We start from the raw sequence: 21,675 nt of genomic DNA on the forward strand, positions 1-21,675 counted from the left end.
CTCCACTGAACAGAGCCCTGCCCAGAGAGACTCAGATGAAACTCTTTTCTTGCCTGTTATGCTTAAGCCCTTTGCAGGAATAAATTCAGTGATCTCAGGAAGGCAGTGACTTGTTTTTGTGGTTTTCTTAGGTGCTGTATGCACGTTAGCAGCTCTGATTGTGTGTGTGTGTGTGAGAGAGAGAGAGAGAGACAAGAAGGCAGGGCTTCACTTGCAGGCCCCTCAACAAGGCCCCAAGCTAAGCAGAAGAATCAAGAGCAATTGAAGTTGGTTCTTAACTGTGAAGTCCTGTCACCATTACCCTTACTCGTGCTTCCTGCCTGTGACCTTTCTGCCCTGTGATCCAAAGGGAGCATCAGTGAGTGACTAAGGATTGAAATGTCAGGGTCATAGGGTTTGAGTTTAGGGAGATCCTGACTATAGCCCAGTCACCTCCAGATTATGGCTCCCCCTTCCCACATATGCACAAGCCAAGGAATCACAGAACTAGCAATGTCGTTTTATTTAAGGCAGAGATGGGGAAGGTTATATCCCTCTGCTTCTTCTCATTTTACCCTTGTTCCTATCCCATGCAGGTTCTGGGACCTGGCAAAAAAGGGTGATGAGAGGCTTGACAGGAAGCTGGCAGGGTTAATGGACTTTTATCTCAGAGTTACTTCCCTTCAGCTCTACCCACATTCCAAGGATTCAAGGGCCTTGACATCTCATCTGAGGGAAACACAGCTCTTCTGGTCCTCAGGTGGAGAGCTGCAGAAGGCACCCAGCAGTTCTCCTTCCATGAGATCCTACAGTTCTGTGGCAGAAACCAGCCTTCCCAAGGCAGGGAGAGGGCTAGGAGAGGAATGACAAAGACAGAAAATAGAAGCTCTCTTGAGAGAAGTCTTAGCCAGCCTGGCTGTGCCCTCACACAGGGTACGGGTTGTCCAGAACTGCTACTCCTGCTGCTACGCCACCATCTGCATGCTCAATAGCTTTGGTTCGAAGCAGATGCCCCACGTGCTTGTTCATCACGAGTGTCTGTCCTTGCCTGCAGGAAAGGGGATGGGAGACATGCAACACTATTACCTGGACTTGGACCCCAAAATCACAGTGCTTTACCAATCCCAGCTGAACAGGACAGGATGGGGTGACAACCCTCAAGAAAGTGTTTGAATTGGGAGAGCCAGATTTGGGCTGGAATCCTAGTTTGCATCTTTAAGCAAGCTTCTTAGCTTTTCTAAATATCCATTTCCTCAATTAAAATAGGGATAATAGCGTTTACTCCTTTACTTTGCAAGAGTCATGAGGATTAAATAAGACAGGAATACCACTTGGCATGATGCCAGGTGCACAATTCCTGTTCAGCAGATATGAATTTCCTTCTCTAGCTCCCTCCACAGGGGCTTCATTTGGGAGTCCTGTGAGGTGGGCAGGTGTTAGGGTATTGGTCTTATTTTATAGGTATGAGAGCAGATAGCATAACTATGGACTGGCAGAGCTAGGAAGCCCAGGATTCCCAACTCCCTGTCCAGTGCTCCCTCAGGCTTGCTTGGTTAGCATTTTGGCAAGGAAGTAGTAAGAAGGGTCCCTTCTAATTAATGATGTACCTGACATAGACCCCAAAGATGCCCAGCTCTGAGATGCACTGGACCACTCGGACAGGGCTGCCGGGCCGTAGCAGGCAATTCCCAAAAGGCTCTGGTTCAATCTTCTCCATGAGGATGTAGGATGCCCTCTCTTCACTGTCCTTCAGTCGCTCCAGGGCCTGCACCAGATCTTCCCCATATAGGTTGTTACCTGCAATTCCCAAGGGTGAGTCACCCCGGACCCTCTGTCCACTTCCCCTCTCTATGACCTCACTGCTGGAGCCACGTGGACAAGTGTGCGTAGGCGCCTTGTCAGCAGCCTCAGTTCCTGGCACTAGTTCAGTAAGGCCAGAGCAAGTCTGGATGCCAAGGACAGAATGTCATCCTTGGCCGAAGTGCTCTAATACATGTGACCAAACCATCCACCACGCCATCCTGCCGTGGTTCCCCTGCTACCTGTCTATCAGTATCCCTTCTCAGCCTCTATTGGCTCTTCTCCTTTTAAATGTTGGGGTTCCACAAGACTCTGTTCTCCACCCTCCTTCTCTATATACATACATTTTCTCAGTGAGACTTCTATTCCCAGGGCCCTGGGAATATCCAGTTGTTAACTACCAAATCTTCAACTCAAGTTCTCTGCCTTACACAACATGTGGATGTTGCACAGGCCCCTTAATCAAACTCAACATGTCCAAACAGAACTCAATACTTCTGCTTAAACTTGCTCCTCATCTCTGAATCATATGTAACTCCTCCCTCTCCGTTACCTCTTAGATCCACTGTCACTAACCCTGACAGGTCTCTCCATCTGTGCTCCAGTCATAGCCCTAGCTCAGGTCTCTTCGTTGCTCTTCTGAATAACCAGCTTCCCGCATGGTTTGTCACCAATGTGTCCTCTTATTCCAAGGCATCCGCTATAGTGGCTGAAACATGGGCCCTAAATGTAGACTTTCTAACAGTTTCCTCCTAGCCTCAATTTAAAATCCAATTTGCTAACATATATTTAATCAGGTTCCAAAACATCTTTTCCAGCTTGAATCCTTGCCTCCTATCTTCCACACTCTACCCAACCTTACTAATTACTGTTTAATCTCTTAAACACTATGCTTTCATGGCTCTGCCTTTGTTTGTGGTTGTTCCTTTTGTATGGAATCATTATCTTCACCCCAAGTCCTTACCCTGCCTTTTACTTCTTGGAAACTCCTGTCCAGCCCTTAAGATCAAAATCAAAATAAAAAACAAAATCATCTCCTCTGGGTCCATGATCCCTATCCTCAAGGATTTTTTTTTGTGTTCACTCAAGGACTTTTAAACAAGGCAGAAAGACAGATATGTATTCTATCCACCCTCTTAGTAAATATTCCCTAACCTGTTTCCTCATCATTCACAAGGACCTCAGACTAAATTTGGTCAAATTCTCCAGTGTTAGATTCATCCTGGAAAGGGTTAAACCGGGTGGCTCCTTGGAGGCAAGGATTCTGAGGCTCCGTCTAATATACTTTGGACATGTTGTGAGGAGAGACAGGTCCTTGGAGAAGGACATCATGCTTGGGAGGGTGGAGGGACCGCGCAGGAGGGGAAGGCCCTCTATGAGGTGGATTGATTCAGTGACTGGGATAATCGGGATGGGAGTGTCAGAGATGGTGAAACTGGCACAGGACAGAGCAGAGTTTAGGGCTATTGTACATAGGGTTGCTATGAGTCGCAAGTGACTCGATGGCACATAACAACAACAACAACAAGAGTTAATCAGATCTCCACACCTCCCCACTCCCTCACCCCCGTTCACCCTGTGACAAAATATGGCCACAGGGTCTCCTGGGCCTTCAAAGTGTGAACCTGTATCAATTCCTCCTATATCCCCCACCCCCCAAAGCTGGGACTGTGCCCATAGCCAGTCAGTGCTGGTAGCAACCTGCCAGCAGCCCTGCGAGGTGACTACCTACCTCCTCCCTCCCGCTGGGGCTTTAGCACAAACCGGTTTGGGGCAGCGAGGGCCTCAGCTATGGCCTTGTCCCCTTCTTCACCCTGCCAAGAATCAAGAAAACTGTCATTAGCACTTGTAAGGCTGAAGAAGCAAGAACAGGAGGGACACAAACAGAAACCCTTTGTACTGGGGTGCCACTATCTAGACATGACCTCATCCAGTCTCCAGAAACAAGTACATGAGAATAGGTCTTTTTCTGGCAACAAGTCAGGCCTCTGCAGCAGTAGGCTTGGAGTTGTTGTTGTTAGGTGCCACTGAGTCGAGTACGACTCATAGCAATCGTATGAATAAAAGATCTGAATCCTGTTCTATCCTTTGCCATTCTCACACTTCCTGACACACTAGTGCCCACTGCGGCAGCCACCCGTGTCAATCCACCTGGTTGAGAGTCTTCCTCTCCTCTGCTGACCATCCACCGTTCCTAGCATCATTTCCCTCTCCAAGGAATAACCCCTTCTAGCAACATGCCCAAAGTATGTGAGACAAAGCCTCATCATTCTTGCCTCCAAAGAGCACTCAGGTTGTACCCTCTCCAAGACATTTGTATGCTTTTTTGATTTGGAGAAGATACAGAAATTTTCTAGATCTTGTTGCCTGGCTTGGTCTCTTCCTCTGGTTACTATTCTTTTATTATTATTATTATTAATTTCAGTGAACATTTACAGAGATTGTATATTTCCATTCATTGTTGCACTCTGGTTACTGTTACTATTCTTATCTCCACTTCAGATGGAGCAAAATGGATTCCAGTTTTTATCCTCCCATCAGAAGGCTGTTCTGCCCTGCCTCGCCCCACTAACCTCTAGTTGTTCTTACAGAGCATTACAGACCAAGTCCAACCTCAGCCAGCTCCAGCCTCCCTGCGCAGCCTGCGCTCCAGATCTCTGCTACCTAGGAGGCCTGCAATAGGAGACACTAGTGCTGTCCACACACCATGTCCAGGGAGTAAAGGCCAGCAAAGGTGGCACGAAGGCGAGCCACAGCCTCAGGCTGGTCAGGCAGCAGTGCTTCCAGCACGCCCATCCTACTCAGCTCCTGTTGCACTTTCTTAGTCCCAGCCAGCTGGGTGGCAATGTCCGGGCACTTGACAGCACGCGACCTTTCCAGCAGCAGGCGTGCCTCCCAGTTCTGTGGAGAAAACAAGACAAAAAGGATCCTGTATTTTATTTCATATCAGCTGACCTTGCCTGAGCAGGCATCAGGTGCCAAATACCATGCTTTCTATCTTCATGTTCATTACTTCCCAGAATCATGGGACCCCTCCCAATCTGCAGGGTTCTTTCCTCAGAGACCTCACAGACAAGCACAATGACATGTGACAATTATTAAAAACAGAACATGACAAAAGGTTTAAGAGTGCAGATGAACTGATCAAGAAGTTTGAAGCTGGTGAGTCACTTACTTATGAACTCCACTTCCCAGGGTTCTTCAAATCAAATGCAAACTCCTTAGAAGGGCCTTATGGAAAGCCCTTGCAGGAGCTGCCCTGGCTACTTCTCCACCTCATTTCATGCCATCATCCCATGTCCCAGCCACACAGCCTGCATTCTTCATACACACAAACCTGGCTTCCTCCTCAGGGCCTGTGCATTGGCTGCTTTCCCCTCTGCCTGAAATTCTCTTTTCGTTTCCCCCTACATTGGTGATTCTTCTTATCCTATGTCTCAGCTCAAGGTCGTCTTCTCAAAGAAGATTTCCCTGAACTCTAGTTAATATAGGTTTCCCAAGTTCTCATTCTACACTCATCCCACAACTGGGGAAAAAAAAACCTTTTCCTCTTTTCGTTTACTTTCTGATCCTCATCTCCCTGGCCAGCCTGTAAGGTTTCTAAAGATGAGATCCCCATCATCCGCCTTGTTTTCTGTGGCGCTCAGTGACTAGTGCAGTGCCTGGCATTCTGTAGGTGCTCAGCGATTATTTTGATGTTGCTATTGAGTAACATGAAATCTGAGTGGGATCCTGAGGGCAGGTGAGATTTAATGGGAAAAATACTCAGAACAGAACAATATATACAAAGGCCTCCAGGTGCATAATCACAGAATGAATGGCTTCAGTGCCAAGAATTTAGGGTGAGAGAGGCAAGAGATCCGCCAGGATCATTCCCCACAAGGCTGGTCCTCATTTCCGGCATGTGGGAATGGTGTATGCTTGGCTGTCGTCCACAGCAATATGAAGGCTATAGCCTAATGCACAAGCCCCTATCTTCAATGCTGTCATGCCTTTGAGTCCACTTATTGCACATTTGCTGGTTTTCACCACTAACCTCAGCCACATAATGATTAAACTGGTATTGTAGGCAGTCACTCTGGCTAGAATATCAGAGATAAACCTAGAGATATATTCCATTTTGATAGATGCAGAGAAAGCAAAACAGTTATGAGCAGTGACGTGCTCATGATCGATCACTGAGCAAGGCACTGAGTCCTGCACACTTGATTTGACTTCCAGGTTCCATACCTGGCTTGAACTTTCTAGTTTCCTGAAAATGTCGACCTCCTTGTGCTGCTTTTCTTGTTAGCACAACCTCTTTTCACGTTTTCTTTGGTCCATCTCCTCAATCCCCCAGTCCTAGAACCCAGATGAATTTTTTTCAGTAGTTTCTTTCTTCTCTGGTCAGCAAGTTCACCTGACTGCTAACAACTTCTCTCAAAAAAAGGACCTTCTATTGAGCTGCCACTTCCGTAGAGTTCTCCCTTATAGAACTGAACCTTGGGAGAATTCTAGATTCAAAGAGTTAGAGATCTGAAAAGAGCACCTTCAGGGTGTATGTGTCTGAGAGAGAGAGAGAGTGAGAGACAGTGAGAGAGAGAGAGAGAGAGAGAGAGAGAGTGTGTGTGTGTGTGTGTGTGTGTGTTTCCTTCAGGTCACAGATAGTACAGAGGCAGAACTGAAGGCTCATGGTATTTTCCAACTTATCTCTTCCTTTACCTTCTTCCAAAAAAGCAGGGCTTTTTAGGGATATTAGGGGTAGAAGGAGAATAATCATATGCTAGAAAGGTCACTGGACTAAGAATCAGAAAACCTGGGAACTCACAGTGGGGCCTTAGACGAGCTCTGGCATCTCTCCAAACCTTAGTTTCTCCATCTGTGTAATGGAGCTAATCATATACCTCATGGAGTGATTAAAGAAGTAACTGATTTTAGATAATAGATGTGGAACATGATTCTGAAACTACATAGAAAAATAGCAAGATAAGGTGATGTTATCATTACTGTCATTAACATGAATGGAGCAGATGATAAAGGCTTTCTGATTCAGATAAAGGACAGGCAGGAACTGCAGGAAGGAGATGCTGGTTGTATGCCTGGGGCTGGCTGGAGTGTATACATCTCTCTTTACCTCTGGTTAAAGACGTTAATTTGGGTAGCTTGACATTTGCCACTGTGGGAGTATTTACATCACAAAAATCCACAAATGCTACTGAGGTTCTTCCCCTCAGAGGGACGATTATCTTATTAAATATTTAGAAGCATACAGCTGGAAACAGTGTGAGCGGCTCCAGTACCATGAATTCCTGAGGATTCAGCTTCAGGAACAAAGCATGTTTGTAGAGAGTGAGAAGTAGGAAAAATTTGTTGGAGACTAAAACATTTCAGCAATGGGTCCCCTGAGGAAGAACTAAAGCCAGGGCCCAGGGAAAAGGCCAGTTGTTGTGACGCCTGAGTTGGGTCCCTCTGGAGCCCTCGTGGGCCCCAGGAGGCAAAAAGTGGCGGAACAGAAAATACCCACCTGTGGACTATAGTGACTTGGCATGTAGCCATCACGGAAGTAAACCACAGCAATTTCTTGGCCGTCCCTAGAACAAGAAAGGAGAAAGCTGCTGTGTTAAATAACTAATGTGTATAGTGGTTCAATCTCTGAGTACATTAAAGTAAGTTTATTCCTTTAAAAGTCAGCCCATAGGGGTTCACTGGAACCAGTGAAAGTAGATTATCTGCACCACCAGTGCTTCCATTTAAAAACATAGAGATGTGCAGTAGGGTATGTTGATTGCAACTGTTAAAGAAACAAAAGGCTGCCTTAGGTTTGGCAGATCTAGAGGCATCCTGGGGCTCTGGTTGCCTAGTGGAAAGAAGCTTCACTGCAAACCCAAAGCATGTGGTTCGAATGTGACAGGCCAGAACCAAGGTCAAAGGGAGAACAAAGGATTCAACAAAGGGAGTGGACAGCTTCAACTACCATGGAGTATACGGCCCTTCCCTCCCTAAAGACTGTCATTATAAAACCTGCCCTAATCCACTTTAGGGCGCAGTATTTCCCCGGTCTGTCCTGCCAGTTTCTCAGACCAAGGAATCCCGCCCGGGAGACCCCTTAATAAAGCTTCTTTAGCTTCCTTTCTTTCTCTGGTCCCTTCCTTGAGTCCTTGGCCTTACATCCAGTGTGAAGATCTAGCAGAATGCATGAGCTGCTCTGAGGAAGAAGGATGGGACGTCTCCTCCCGTGTAATTCACTGCCTCTGAAAACCTGTTGCAGGAAGTAGCTAAGAGAATACGCCATCCCCTTTTCCTTATGACTCAGGGTGAAGTCTCTCTCAGGGAGGAGTGATAGGGAATGGCAAAGGACACACTGACAAAGAAGATTAATCAGAACTGGCTTTGACAAGCACTGTGGCATTTGGACAAGAACAAACTGGGAGGAGGGTAAAGAGAATAGTGCAACAGTGAATGAATGGAAACCCAAAATCTCTGTAAATGTGTATGAAAATTAATAAAATATAATTATAGAAAAAAAAATAAAAAGTTACCAAGTAGAAAAAAAAAAAAGAAAACCTGTTGCAAGGTCAGCTATGGGATTCCGACTTGATGATATACAATAACAGAGGCATTTTAAGAATGTCAGAGAACCACAAGCAGGTAATTAGAACTGAGTGGGCTCAAAATGAGTGGAAAACAGAATAACAGAGCCATGTTTAGAAAAAGCAAAAGCATTTGTATTTTTACTCCTTGAAGTAGCTAAAAGCAGACTGAGATTTTTAACATGGTAGGGGCAGAAGTAAGGGAGATAAAAAACTTATGAGTCCAGCTGAAACAGTGACTGTCTATTTAAACCTTTTCCTCTTTCTTTTAAGCAGACGTGTTCAGTGACTGGGGAGCTCTGGTGGCCTACTGGTAAAGAGTTATGTTGTCCTGTGCAGTTTACAGCCTCTGAAAATGTGTTGGAGGGTCAGCTATGAGTTAGTTCCAACTCGATGGGAATGAGTTTTTTGAGTTATATAGAGAGACTGAACATGCAGCAATGCTACTAAAATGTGTGGCACCAGAGTTACCCTGGGGCAGGCCCTGGTGGGTAGCACACAGACCAACACCGTTTGCGGTCTTACATGAACTCAGAGAGTGGTAGCTAAATTAATCACATAATGAGCCCTCTATCCCTAGTCCCCTGACTGCCCAGCATAGCAGCATTAACAGTTTAGGCCTGATTTGGCCAAAAAGGGCAATAAAACTTTTGGTAGCTTAGGCACATATGAAAACCACGGTTATCTTTAAGATCTCATGGGCTGAATTGTATCACCACCAAATTCATGTATGAAATGATATAATGTGGAAGCTATACAATGATTCCCCCATGATCTAATAAAGGAAATAATTGTAAAAAGATTAAGAGTGGAAAGCTACACTCTTTAACCCCAGCACAGCTCTTATCTTATATAAGGGAAGTTTTCCTAGGGTGTAGCCTATAACACCTTTTCTTTCACAAGCAATAAAATGGGAGGAAATTGAGAGGGAAAGGAAAGGACGTCAGTACCACTAAGAAATAATTAAAAAGAGTGAAGCACATCATTTTGGACAAGGCCTTCTTGTGCTAGGATGCTCCTTGATTCAGGGGAAGGCCAAGGCACATGGAGATCTCCAAGGAATGCCAGGCCTACAGATTGTAGCTCAAGGGTACAAGGATCTTCCTCCAGAACCTCAGAGAGAGAGGGCCTTCCCCTTGAGCTGGCAGCCTGATTTTAGACTTCTGGTCTCCTAAGCTCTAAGATAATCAATTTGTGTTTGCTGAAGCACCCACTTGTGGTATCTGTTACAGTTATAACAGTAGTAGATAACTAAGATGCTGACCTACCACTGATTGGCTCTAAGAACATTTCTCTTCACTCCAGGGGCCAGTTCAGGTCTGCCTGCCTGTTCTCTATTCCTTACAATAATAAAGGGTCTTTATTATTATAGATAAATGGATGCAAGATGTGAAGGGAGGGTCTCGAGGTAAAGTGTTACCTAATTCTTTACAACAGACTTCCAAAAATATGACTGAGGAAGAACAGGTTACAGGAAAACTAGTTCTGTCTCCATCCTGGGGCACCCTGGAAAAAACAGAACTGCATGTACCTCTGACCAATGATATCATTGTTACCTACTGCTTCAAAAGTCTAGATATCTCCTCACCTTTAGCTTCCCTGATAGTCTTTCAGCCAGTTGTGAATTTTGGAACCTTTAGTTCCTGATCCAACAAGAAAAGAATGTAACCTGTCTTGTGGTCTAGGGAAGAACTCTTTTCATTTGCTGACAATATATGTGTCCCAATCTAGATTGGTTCTATTTCTCAGTAAACGTCATTTGTTGCTTTTGTAAGAAAAAGAATGTCCCTATCCAGTTATGCCAACAGCTCTGATACAGCCCTTAAAAAGCAGAGATTGACCGGGCTCCCCCAAAATTTCAGGGAGGATAGAATATTTCAGAATTCACATCTGAAATTAAGCAAGAAGGAGAAACGTCCATTTGAGGGACAAGGAAGGCAGGATGAAATTTATAACTCAGCGATCTGTGGTACTTGGGAAGGGCACCCCAGCCACTTACATAAACAGTCTCCGGTCTTGGTCCAGAGATCCCTTTTCAGAGACATCTTCAAATCGTCGCCGGATTACATGGATGTCCCTGGAGAAAGTAGGCAAGGGTCAGAGTGAGCAGATGCTCTTTTCCGAGTGCCCTCCCCAACTCTGGGGTCCCATCTGGAGCCTCCCACCCTTACTGACCTGGCCAGCAGCTCATTCTCTATGGCACGCTGATCAAACACGTTCCTTTCCTTTTCTTGGGCAATTAGCAGCACCAGGGCACTGGGGAAAGAACATAAGTGAGTGGCCCAAGGCTGGTACCGAGCTTGGCTTCCTTGTACCCCTCACCCTGCAAGAATGAGAAGAGGAACAGACCTTTCCTCACCACACAACTGCCTCAGGCATAGAGACCTGAGGCCATGACATGCTGTTTCTCCAAAACTAAGACAATAGAGCCATCCTGTTCTTTCTCCAGTGAGTAAATATTATCACAATGTAGGTTTTTGGTATAAATACAATTTTAGATTTAAAACCATCTTAAAAAACCAAGGGGATATTTTTCTTGGAATTTAACATGATTGTAAAATTTGCCTAGAAGCAGCAGTTGTATTGAAGAATGTTTTGTACAACAACAAGATTGAGGTGTTGGAGCTTAATGACCCTATTTTTGTTAGGTGCTGTGGAGTCAGAACTGACCCATGCCTGACCCTCTGTCAAGTTTTGAGAGGCAGTAAGTTTCATGGGAGGAGATTACCCATCCTTCTCCCAGGGAGTAGCTGGTGGATCCCAAACACATGCCTTTGAGTTTGCAGAGCAGCTTTTTACTTACTTACTTACTTGGCCACCAGAAGTCTCTGTTACTAGATTATAAAACATATTCATTTTTAAAAAAGCATGGTTCTTGCATGAACCATTAGAATAGCTCAATAGAAGCCTAAAGAAAGCCTGGATGAACACAAATAAATAAGACAGTACCTTCTGAGATTCCCAACATTTCTGGGATGTACCCAGGGCCAGGTTTGGCTCCATACCATGAATGGGATCTCTGGGGCTTACCTGGCCTCTTCTCAACTTGACCATATGTTTCTTAACGAAACAAGAGTCCAAGAACTCAGAGGAAAGTTTATGACAAAGAACCATCTGTAGGCTCCTGGCCAGGCTACTTGCAGTTAACAGACAGGTCCATCCCCCACCAGACTTACTTATGGCCATTGCTCAGTAACAGGGAATTCCATTTCCTCTGCAGCAGTGCTGTTCTGTGCCCAAGGCCTCCTGCGGAGATTCCTGGAGGCTCAGGACTCTAGTGTGGATTCCTCACTTTCTGCACATGTCCACTTACCTGTTTGCTACTTTTGTGTCTCCTTACCTCAGCTAGACCCCTTAGACTGAATTCTCTCTTCCGCTCAGTCAAAATGTAGCTCCTGGCACACTCCCTTTCGCAGCCTTTCTCTTATCTCATAAAGGGCAGAACCAATATGAAACTGAGTCTTTCCCTGTTTGGACCTTGGTATCTGAAAGACAAGCTAGAGAATGGTGCTCTCCCAAGCCACCTTCTCCTAAGAGTCCCCAGAGTCAATGCCCTTTCTCTTAACCTTAGCCTGATTTGCTTGGCTTTTGGGTGGGAATATGTGTAGTGGGTGTGGTGGGTGGCACCTGGCCCAGGCTGGCCCACTGCCAAGAAGAGGCAGCAGAGGGAGGCCTCAGGTTAAAGTAGAACCTCTTGCCCTGGCTAATTAAATCAGCCTGCTACCTGCCAAAACACTTCCAACCAGACCTCGAAAACATATTCTACCTCGGCCTGCCTTAAGATTGCGGCATTCTGTTGAAGTGGATCTAGAAATGAAGATGCAGTAGGAGTAGCATGTTAGACTAGGAGTGAGGGCTCCTGAGTTTACTGGCTCTGCCAGTGGCCCCTGATGTGTCCTTGGGCAAGTCAGCTTCCTCCTTTGGGTCCTGATTTTATACAAAATAATTCCCAATTTTTTAGCATCTAAATCCCTTTTCATTCCTGCCTATCCAAACCTCAAACCTGAAGCTTTTGTTTCCACTCTTCCTTTACATATTTTCTTAAAGAGTATGAGAAAATCGATGGAAATATAGTTGTTCTACAAATGCTTGCACCTAAGTTTTCCAATCTATACTAAGGGATCATACCTCTTGGAGGAAGAATAGTATACTACCCTACTAGTATACTAATAGTATACACAAGAATACTAGAGAACAAAAACTTTGTAGGTAGCCAGATATGAATTCTAAACTTACTAGCTGTAGGGTTTGGGGAGCAAGTTACCCAGCCTCTCTGTGCTGGGTCAGCAGATGAGTCTCTCTGCTCCTCAATATTGGTGAAAGCAGTCTCCGCCCAGGGCTCTGCCTACTATTGTCAAACTCTAAGCACACAAATCTTTTCATTTACTTCACAGTTTGACTGGAGGGAGAAACCATCTGCAGCATTTGTCCGTCAGCAGTTCTCTGACTGACCCATCCCCTGGCATCAGTTCTTAAAAACCCAACCAAGCCAAGAGTTCTCCTTGACAGACTGTCAGGTGGTTTGGAACTGTCAGCCTGAGGTTTCTTTGGTTTTCATGAGGCTTAGCAAGCCCAGAGAGGCTGTCTTGGAGGCAATAAACTAGAGTGATTAAAAATATTTCTATTAGACTGTGCACTTGAAAATAAGTGGCAAAAAAATAAAAAAAAAAGAAAAGAAAAGAAGTGGCAAATTTCATGTTGTATCTATTTTACCACAATTAAAAAAACAAGCAATGTGGACGCCAAGCTCTGCTATCCACTCATTGCTTGACTTTATTCAAGTCCTTTCACGTGTCTGAACCTCAGTTTCATCTGTAAAATGGGGAAGATTAATATCAGTACCTTCCTCAGAACATTCACTATGAAGATTCAGTAAAATCTTATATAGTTTTGTCTTTAGCATGAGGTGCTAATAAAATCTCTTCACTAAGTGTTAATTCATCAGACTCACTCATTGCCTAGTCAGGACCAACTCATAGCTGACCCTCCAGTGGGTTTTCAGAGGCTGTAAACAGACAGGAGGAGGTTGGCTTTCTTTCTCTCCGGGAGCAGCTGGTGGATTCAAACCGCCAGAGAGATGTAGTCTTTGGGCAGCCAATTCCCTCCAGATCAGGCCCCAGAGCTTCCTAAATGTTAACTTAGGGTTTTGCTAACAGTGTAGTCACTTTTAGTAGTGACCCATCATTTATCTAATTGGGCTTCCAAAGCTGTCATTTTTATGGAAACAGATTGCCACATCTTTATCTTATATAGCAACTGGTGGTTCTGAATTGCTAACTTTTTGGTTAGCAGTTTCATGCTTTGACCAGTGTGTTACAGGGGCTCCCTAAGTAGTTAAGACCAATACCATAAAAGCTGTAGCCTAAGCCAAAGCTCATATACATTTATTCATTAAAGAGGCCCTCACACCCTCTAGATACAATCATAACAATCCTGGTCATTTGGTTTCTTGCCAATCAGAAAGAAAGCACTGGTGGGAGTAGAAGGTCCCAAACTGTGGCACTCTCGGAGCAGTAAGAAGCAAGAGCTGTCAGCTGGGAAACAGAAAAACCATGGCTGAAATGAAGACCTTAAGCCTAGATTCATGAGCCATTAATGCAGGCAAAACAGTCTTCCTTGCCTCTTTATATCACAGTGACCTACAACCGCTAACAATCATAAAGGCGGCCCCAGCCAGTAAGAAAATGTTCAATTACAGCCAGCATCTGATACTTAAGAAAGAAGCTAAAAACCCCATTAAAATAATTTAGGTGTTTGAACAGGTAAGTTTCCATTCTTAGAAAAATCTCTTCATTCCCTAAGGATAATGAGCAAAACAAGAAGTTGCTGCACCCCCACCTGCTGCATCTCTAGCAGGGCACTGCAGCCCCGTTGGTGCCCACTTACTTGGCTGAGCCGTAGAGCTCCCAGGCCTTGGCAATCCCCAGGGCCAGTCCCTTGCTGGGATTGTTGGACAGGATCTTGGCAGCTTCTTTGGTTTTGCTCAGGACACTGAGAACATGTCTGTCGGAAGAGAGATGACTGGTTCAGTAACTGCCAGACCCAGAAAGCCAGACCTGGAAGGCCTCCTGCCTGTGACCTTGGAGACACAGGAACATGACTGTGAGACTCACATGAGCACAGAAAATATCTCACCTTGATGCTCCTATACAATTCTCTTCTGGCTGGAACGTGCAGGGCTGACCTAACCCTGGTGCCGGGTGCCCACGAGATGGGCCCTGATCCTGTGACTTGACTCGACTCCAGCCTCCCAACGAGCTGGATCCCCCTTACCCTGGGCCCCTGGGTGCTCTCTGAAATCGTGCCACAGACCATCACAGGTCATAACGACCTGGTATGTCATTACTGGCCAGAAATAGACACAATTAGAGTTCAACCTCTGATGGGGAGGCCCCACATCCCGTCTTGCTTGGGTGCTGGCCTCCTTTCAGATCCTCAAACACGTCAAGCTCTTTCTTATCTCAGGGCCTTCATAGATCCCAGAATGATAACACCTTCAATGAAAGGAGCAGGACTAGATGAGCCCTGAGGTCCCAGCTCTTCTAGACACGGTCAAGGCATAATTACAAACTTTAGAGGAGGGGAGAATGTGGACTGAGGGAGAGGACACATGATGTGGGACACAGAAACACATAGTAAGAGTTGGAGACTCCTGGCCCAGCTTGTGATTACCCCAGTGCCCAGGGTTGCCCAAGGGACCCACCGGTGCACAGCTGGGGTCCGGGAGGTCAGGCCCCCAAAGCTGGCAGAGATGGTGTTGATTTCAATCTGTTTCAGGGCTGGGGAGCCATCTGCGCTGCGCTGGAACATGTAGTCTGAGCGGTTCAGGCCCAGGAACACAGTCTGTGGGGGGAAAACTTAGGGCTGAGGGCATTGACCCTGCGGTGACTCTAGGCACCGGGTCACTGAGTAACTGTGAGTGCTATACAGGGGATTGAAGCACTAGCGAATACTCCCAAGCCCAGAGGGAATCATTCTTCTGGTTACCCCAGGACTGATCTATTACATACAAACCCAGTGGGATCCAGCAAGCAGCGGACTCCCATAAGCTCAGGGTCTGGGCCAAGTTCTGATGAAAAATCAGAAATGGGAGGGACAAGACCCACTTTGGGGTGGGAAAGGGAAAGATTACCTGGGCCATGCCCTCTTTCAGGACTTGCTTGTAGATGTCAAAGAGACGAGCAGTAAATTCATCCCTTTTGATGGTGCTGGAGGAGGAAAAAGATAATATTGTCCAAGTTACATGGGATTTTAAAGGTTAGAGGAGGGTCCCACCCTGTCCACTAACTCTAGAATTCTCTCTGCATCTCCCAGACAAGACATGAACACCTCCTACCCACTCACTACTACCCCTCAGGCATGGCAGAAAACAGTGATGAGTACCCGGCTTGAGAGCCAGATGATCAAGGTTCAGATCTCAGCTCTACCACTCACTACCAGGAAGTTTCTGAACCACTTCCACCTCTCATTCTGTTCGCAGGTAAATTGAAGAGGAACATAATTGGATTTCTATCATAGAATCATAATCAAGGTTAAATGTGGTATTACATGAAAAGAATTAAGCACAGTATTTAATCTCGTGTGTGTGTGTGTGTGCGTGTGTACCGTCAAACTGGATCTGACTGGTACAGGAGGAGATAGTCCCTCCTTCTCCAGCAGAGCATCTCATGGATTTGAACCATGCACTTCTGGGACTGCAGTGCCGCTTCCTGCCAGTAGGCCACCAGAGCTCCCTAGTATTTAATCTCAAGAACTGAAAAATGACATGAGATTCTTCAGTATCTCATATTTCAGTAGTTCAGATGGTTGGGAAACTTCCTAGCTGACATAACACTTAACTCCCTGTAGCTTCTGCTATACTCTGGGACCTCTCAGGAAAAGATTTCTCATCCTAGTAACTTAGTAGCAAGGAATTATGCTTCCACTCCCAAGGCACGCAGTTCAAATCTACCAGTTGGTTGCTCTGTTGGAGAAAGATGAGCAATCTCCTCTCAGGTGATTTACGGCCTCTGAAAACCCACTGGAAGGTCGGCTATGAGTCAGTTCTGACTCAACAGCATCCAAAAACAGGCCTTCCACAAGCTGTCTTGACACAGACTGTAAGAATGGGCTCAGGTATACAGAGATAGTGAGGCTAGTACAGGATAGGTAAGGATCAGATCTGTTGTTCAATAGCATGTGAGCCCTTAGAGATGAGAAGATAGCTCGTGTCCTGTAGGATTTTGCTGACCCATCTAAACATCCTGCTTTGTTTCTAACCATTCCTCATGATGTACTTTTCTTACGGAACCGTTCACCCACGCAGCCAAGAGCAGAGCACAGCGTTGTGTTTCGCTGCTCTGAAGACCTTTATAGCACTGAACAATTACAGTTTTGCATTTTGTTTGTGTGACTGACGGATGGTAAGTGCTCTCTCTCTCCAGTCTGACTACATGTGAGGGCAGGCCCATGTACTGGTTCATTATCACAAATGGCCCAGTGTGCTGCTATGACATACAGTATGTGGTAGGGGCCCACCCAGTGGGCTTCTGTGAAGCCTCAGGAAGGTGGGAACGGTGAGAAGAGGCCCATAGGCCACCAACTCCACACTCGCTGCCTCTCAAGAGTCAGGATGGACCCTACGTGGCTGCTCAAGCCTCAGCTGTAGGCTTGTCTTTTACAGGAACCTACCCCACCCACTGCGGCCCAGCAAAGGGAGCCCCACATCTGTCCTGCTTGAAAGTTTCTCTGCTTCCCAGCCCACTCTTTCAGAGGGTTCTTCCCAGGTATTGAAGAGGGAGAGAATAGTCCACAGCTAAGCTTCAGCCTTCAGTCTGTTGAAATATTCCCTTTTATGAGGAGGATGCTTTCCAGCCTCAGATTTAGGCTACATGTGCTCCTGGGTCCCTTCTCCCTTGAGAGCTCCATGTATATGCAAGAGGAAGGAGGAACAAGGAATAATGGGGTTATAAAGATGGACTTCACGGATGATCATGCCATATAAGACCATTGTTCAGAAAAAGGGCATAAGCCAGGCAATTCAAACTGTCCATAACCTTGAACTGGAGGCATAAAACTCAGACTCTGTCTCAGATAGATTTGAAAAGAAGGTAGTGGTAGGCATCACACATTCATGACCAATGGAAATATTACCTACCAGTGGTTCTCAAACTGTTCACTAGAATGATTCCTTTTCATACCTAACCTTGCACCAAGAGAAACATTTTCAAAAGATTTTCTCTAGCACAATAATTTGTTTTGTTTGAAGAATTAATCAAAAACATGCAACCACCAGAGTGTCAAAATAAGATTCTTGACTAATGCAAAGACATTTCACTTGCTCCATGAGATGAACGAGTCGGGGGAAAATAAAGATCAAGGGTGAAGGGACCCAGCGGATGAATGGAGGCGACGATTCAGTCCAAGGGTTTTGCTTCCTCCTGTTCTGGGAGTGGCCCAGTCTGCACTCAAAGATGAAAAGCTTGCTGAGGCAAGAATGGGTCACTCTGGACAAGATGTATGACATCTGAATTTAAACCCAATAACTTTTCCTGCTTTTTGTTTTCTCTTTGAAATTAGAGAACATCTCAAGCTAGACTTTCTAATTTCTGATGGCAATCCCTGTGTTAGATGCAGAGGGTCACAAATCACAGAACGTCAGCACTGGAAGGGACCCCAGATTTAGTCTTCCCATTTTACAGATGAAGAGAATAAAGGGAATAAAGCCAGGATTAGAAGCCTGCTCTCTTAATTCTTAATTCACTGCTTTCCCCCCAATCTTCCCTCTCTCACATCCTCCACCCCTATGTCAGCTGCAATAGCAACAGTCAGTCCCTTCTCTCTCGCATCTCCTAGGGCTGAGCCCCACTGCCTGGTACCTGGAGAGAGTTTGCTCCAGGAAGGAAGCATTCTGGCTGACGGCATCCACAAGCACGTTGAAGTCCATCTGCACAGCATAGGCCTGCTCCAACAGGACACTGGGGACCAGTGAGGGGAAGAGTGTGAACGGGGCATAGCTCACCACCTGATCAAGACAGAGTGGGACAGGGAAAGAACATGTGAGAATGACTATCTTCCTGCAAACCCCAGAGAAAGTTTAGTCTACTTTTACTAGGACACATCATCTACAGAGTAGTGGTTACCACTGGAACAGGGGAGGAGAGAAGGATGAGGAAAGGTTACAAAAAGAGCTTCTGAAGCCTGTGGTGAAGGAGGACGGACTTTTGGGAAGCTGGATATAGATGGCTACACTCTTGTTTGAAGTTAACTTGTTAAGTGGCGTAGCCCTTAGGGTATTGCTAACCCAAAGGCTGAGCCTCTGGTGGTTCAAACCCACCAGCAACTCAAAGGGAGTAAAATTATTGTCTCTTTCCGTGTGATTCACAGCTTTGGAAACCCAATATAGGGTCTGCTATCAGTCAGTTCCAGCTCGATGACAATGAGTCTAAAAGTCCCTTTCTTGTAATGCCTGTTAGGATGGCCTTGGAGATCCGAGGTCCTGGCACCATGCCGCCTTTGTTTGCCAGAGCTACAAAGTCCTCTGCCTCCCTCTGGGGGTGGTGAGGAGAGTCAAGGCTGGCCCTGTCTCCACCTAGAGCTATGCTCCAGTTAAGTAATCCCTCAATAAAACTCTGGTATTACTATTGGGGAGTTGCCAGTCTCTTTTTCAGTTGTCTTCAACCTCTTGCATGTTAGGGCAAATTCCAAGTTACTGGTCTAGTGCCAGACAGGGGCTTTAACTTTATCTCTTTACAAATGAAAAACAAAAACTGTGAAAAATACTAAAGCCATATTATTAGGAAAGTTAACCAATTCTTTCCTGCAAAAATTGCAGAGAAACTGACTAAACTAATTTTAAAAATTAGAAGCGAAATTTTAAAAACTCATAGAAAACTTGCTCACTTACAGTATCCAAGGTACCAGTTTAAGTATATTATGTACTTATAACTTAACTCTATGAGCAAAATGTTCTTATTCATACTTACAGATATGGGCCTAGAGACTTACAGACATCAAGCAAAGATACCCAAAGCTGCTAAACCAAAAGCTGAACCAGCATGGCAACACAAACACACACCCACCCCTCTCCTACTCCGCTGAAACCCAAGGATCACTCCACATGTTAGGCACTCACATTCCCGGCCTCTGTCCCCTGTTGGGGAAAGGGAAAGTCTTATAGGGAGGTCGGCAGCGAAGGTGAACTCTGCTCCCTGAATAGAAGCCAGGAGTGGAGTGGTCTCCCACAGTGCTGGAGCTGGTGATTCATTGGCAGGCCTGGAATTCAGCTGCATTCTGGGTTCTTTGGACTCTAACATAGCTGAGAAGCCAAAATGCCATTCATAATACGGAATCTTCTAAAAGGGAAACACTAAATCTGAGAATCTCAACAATAACTGAACTAGAATTTGGTTGAAAGATAAGACGGCCTTCTAACTTATGATAATGCGATTCCTGAATCTAATCAGTTTGCCATTATGGCAGTGCAGGTTTATGGGGTAAAAACCTTGGTATTTGTTTATCTTTAAAATATTACAGTTTGAATAGATAATACAAACATACGCCACAAATCCAAAAGGAACAGAAGTACAGTGAGAAGCATGTCACCCTCTCACCCTGTCCCCAGTCACTAGCTCTCCTCCCCTGAGGCAAATGGTAAATTAGTGTCTCATATATCCTTCTATATACTTTTATACTGGTATCTATCTATATCTTTATTTGTTACTGTATACCTTTGAGTCAGAACTCACCCATAGCTGACCTCCCAGCAGATTTTCAGAGGCAGTAAATCACATGGGAGGAGACTGCCCATTCTTCTCGCTCAGAGCAGCTGGTGGATTCAAGCCACGTACCTCTCTCTGCATTGGTAGCACAACTCCACCAGGGCATCCTCTGTCTGCCTGCCTGTCTATCTATCTATGTTATATATGTATGCACATATGTGTATATATAGACAGGTAAATTCTTTTAAAAAGTTCAAACTCAGTGCCACTGAGTTGGTCCTTACTCAAAAATGACCCTCCACTGGGTATCTCGGGCTGTAAATCTTAACAGGATGAGACTATCTTTCTCCTAAAGCTCCACGAATTATTCAAACCACTTAGAGTCATGTAGCCTTTTAGTTAGCAGCACAACATGCTACATACTACACCACCAGAGCTCTTTTTTTATTTCATTATTTTTTGTGTGTACTGTCAAATCAGATCTGACTGATACAGGAGGAGATTGCTCCTCCTTCTCTAGCAGAGCATCTGGTGGATTTGAACTGTGCACCTCTGAGCTTGCAGTTGCAGCTTCTTGCCACTAGGCCACCAGAGCTCACCATCACCAGAGCTCTTAACACATACATATTTTATTTCACAGAGAGAAAAAATTATATATATATACAAATGTTCTTTTCTTTTTAACTTCCCATATAAGTTCAAATAGAGCACACTCACTCTTGTTTTGTTTGTCTGTTAGTATCCCAATCTTTGGGCATATTTTCTAGTTGATTTAACCTCGTCTTCTGTTAAGGAACACTGAGGAAATTTCGTTTTACCCATCACTATCAACACTTCAGTGAATATCTTAGTATATATAGCATTTGTATGGGGGCAGGTCTAAGGCATAAGTTTCTGTAAACAGAAATACTTGATTGGCAAACCAGCTGAAAAGCCCAGACTCCCAAGGACAATAGCACAGCTAGTGTGAGCCTGGCTGCCAATGGGACAAGTGGTGGGCAGGAGGCTGGAGCTCCAGAAGAGGAGGAAGATGAGCTTTTGAGAGTGACTGATCTTGTTGATTATGTCTGTAACAGTGAACAGTTATAAGACTTCCCCCACCTCATTTTTATGCTAATTTATTCCACGGTAGCTCTCACACCAGCGGGCCAATTATTGAAAGTTGTTTTATTTTTCTTAGAAAACTCCACTACAGAATGACTTTTTAGAAGAAAAATTTCAACAAACCCTGAAGTCTTTCTGTGAAGTGACCAGTTTTGAACTTTGAAGATAAATAATTGCTGTAAATTCCTCTTGATTTTCATTTTCCAAGTTCACGGTCCTTGATAATTTCATTCATGGGAAAAAAAATCTTATTATAATAACAACAAAAGATTTGTATATTTTTGACTTTATATTTCCTGAGCTCTCCTGACTTTGTGAAAAAGGGTGGATAAGAATGCATTCCGAAAACTGTGAGGGCCCAAAACAGAATTTAGGGGTGGGAGAAAGCACTTGTGCTTTAGCTTTTTCATATTAAATATATATTCTATTTAAACATTCATGGCATAGATGATGATTAACAGACTGTTTGAGATTTCAAGTCTGTATTGTTGCAGTTGTCAGATTGTAGATAACATCATACATAA

General features: G+C 45.0%; 1 protein-coding gene across 2 annotated transcripts in view; it reads right to left on the minus strand.

Annotated features, from left to right (window-relative positions):
* Positions 1 to 483: 483 nt before the first annotated feature.
* GSS (glutathione synthetase) overlaps positions 484 to 21,675 on the minus strand; it is a 25,504-nt gene continuing 4,312 nt past the window's right edge. The window contains exons 2-12 of one of the 2 annotated variants that reach the window (XM_006881465.1): positions 18,206 to 18,351; positions 15,481 to 15,556; positions 15,052 to 15,191; positions 14,235 to 14,351; positions 10,524 to 10,604; positions 10,348 to 10,425; positions 7,283 to 7,349; positions 4,486 to 4,680; positions 3,512 to 3,593; positions 1,587 to 1,776; positions 484 to 1,027 (exon numbers count right to left, since the gene is read on the minus strand). In XM_006881465.1, the coding sequence (XP_006881527.1) occupies positions 904 to 1,027; positions 1,587 to 1,776; positions 3,512 to 3,593; positions 4,486 to 4,680; positions 7,283 to 7,349; positions 10,348 to 10,425; positions 10,524 to 10,604; positions 14,235 to 14,351; positions 15,052 to 15,191; positions 15,481 to 15,556; positions 18,206 to 18,351 (1,296 nt within the window). In that variant the 3' untranslated portion in view covers positions 484 to 903. The remainder of the gene's footprint in view (positions 1,028 to 1,586; positions 1,777 to 3,511; positions 3,594 to 4,485; positions 4,681 to 7,282; positions 7,350 to 10,347; positions 10,426 to 10,523; positions 10,605 to 14,234; positions 14,352 to 15,051; positions 15,192 to 15,480; positions 15,557 to 18,205; positions 18,352 to 21,675) is intronic. The other variant, XM_006881466.1, reaches the window with a different exon arrangement.

Source organism: Elephantulus edwardii, unplaced genomic scaffold (genome assembly GCF_000299155.1).
Source record: "Elephantulus edwardii isolate Elephantulus edwardi_28Jun2011 unplaced genomic scaffold, EleEdw1.0 scaffold00015, whole genome shotgun sequence".
NCBI lineage: Eukaryota > Metazoa > Chordata > Mammalia > Macroscelidea > Macroscelididae > Elephantulus > Elephantulus edwardii.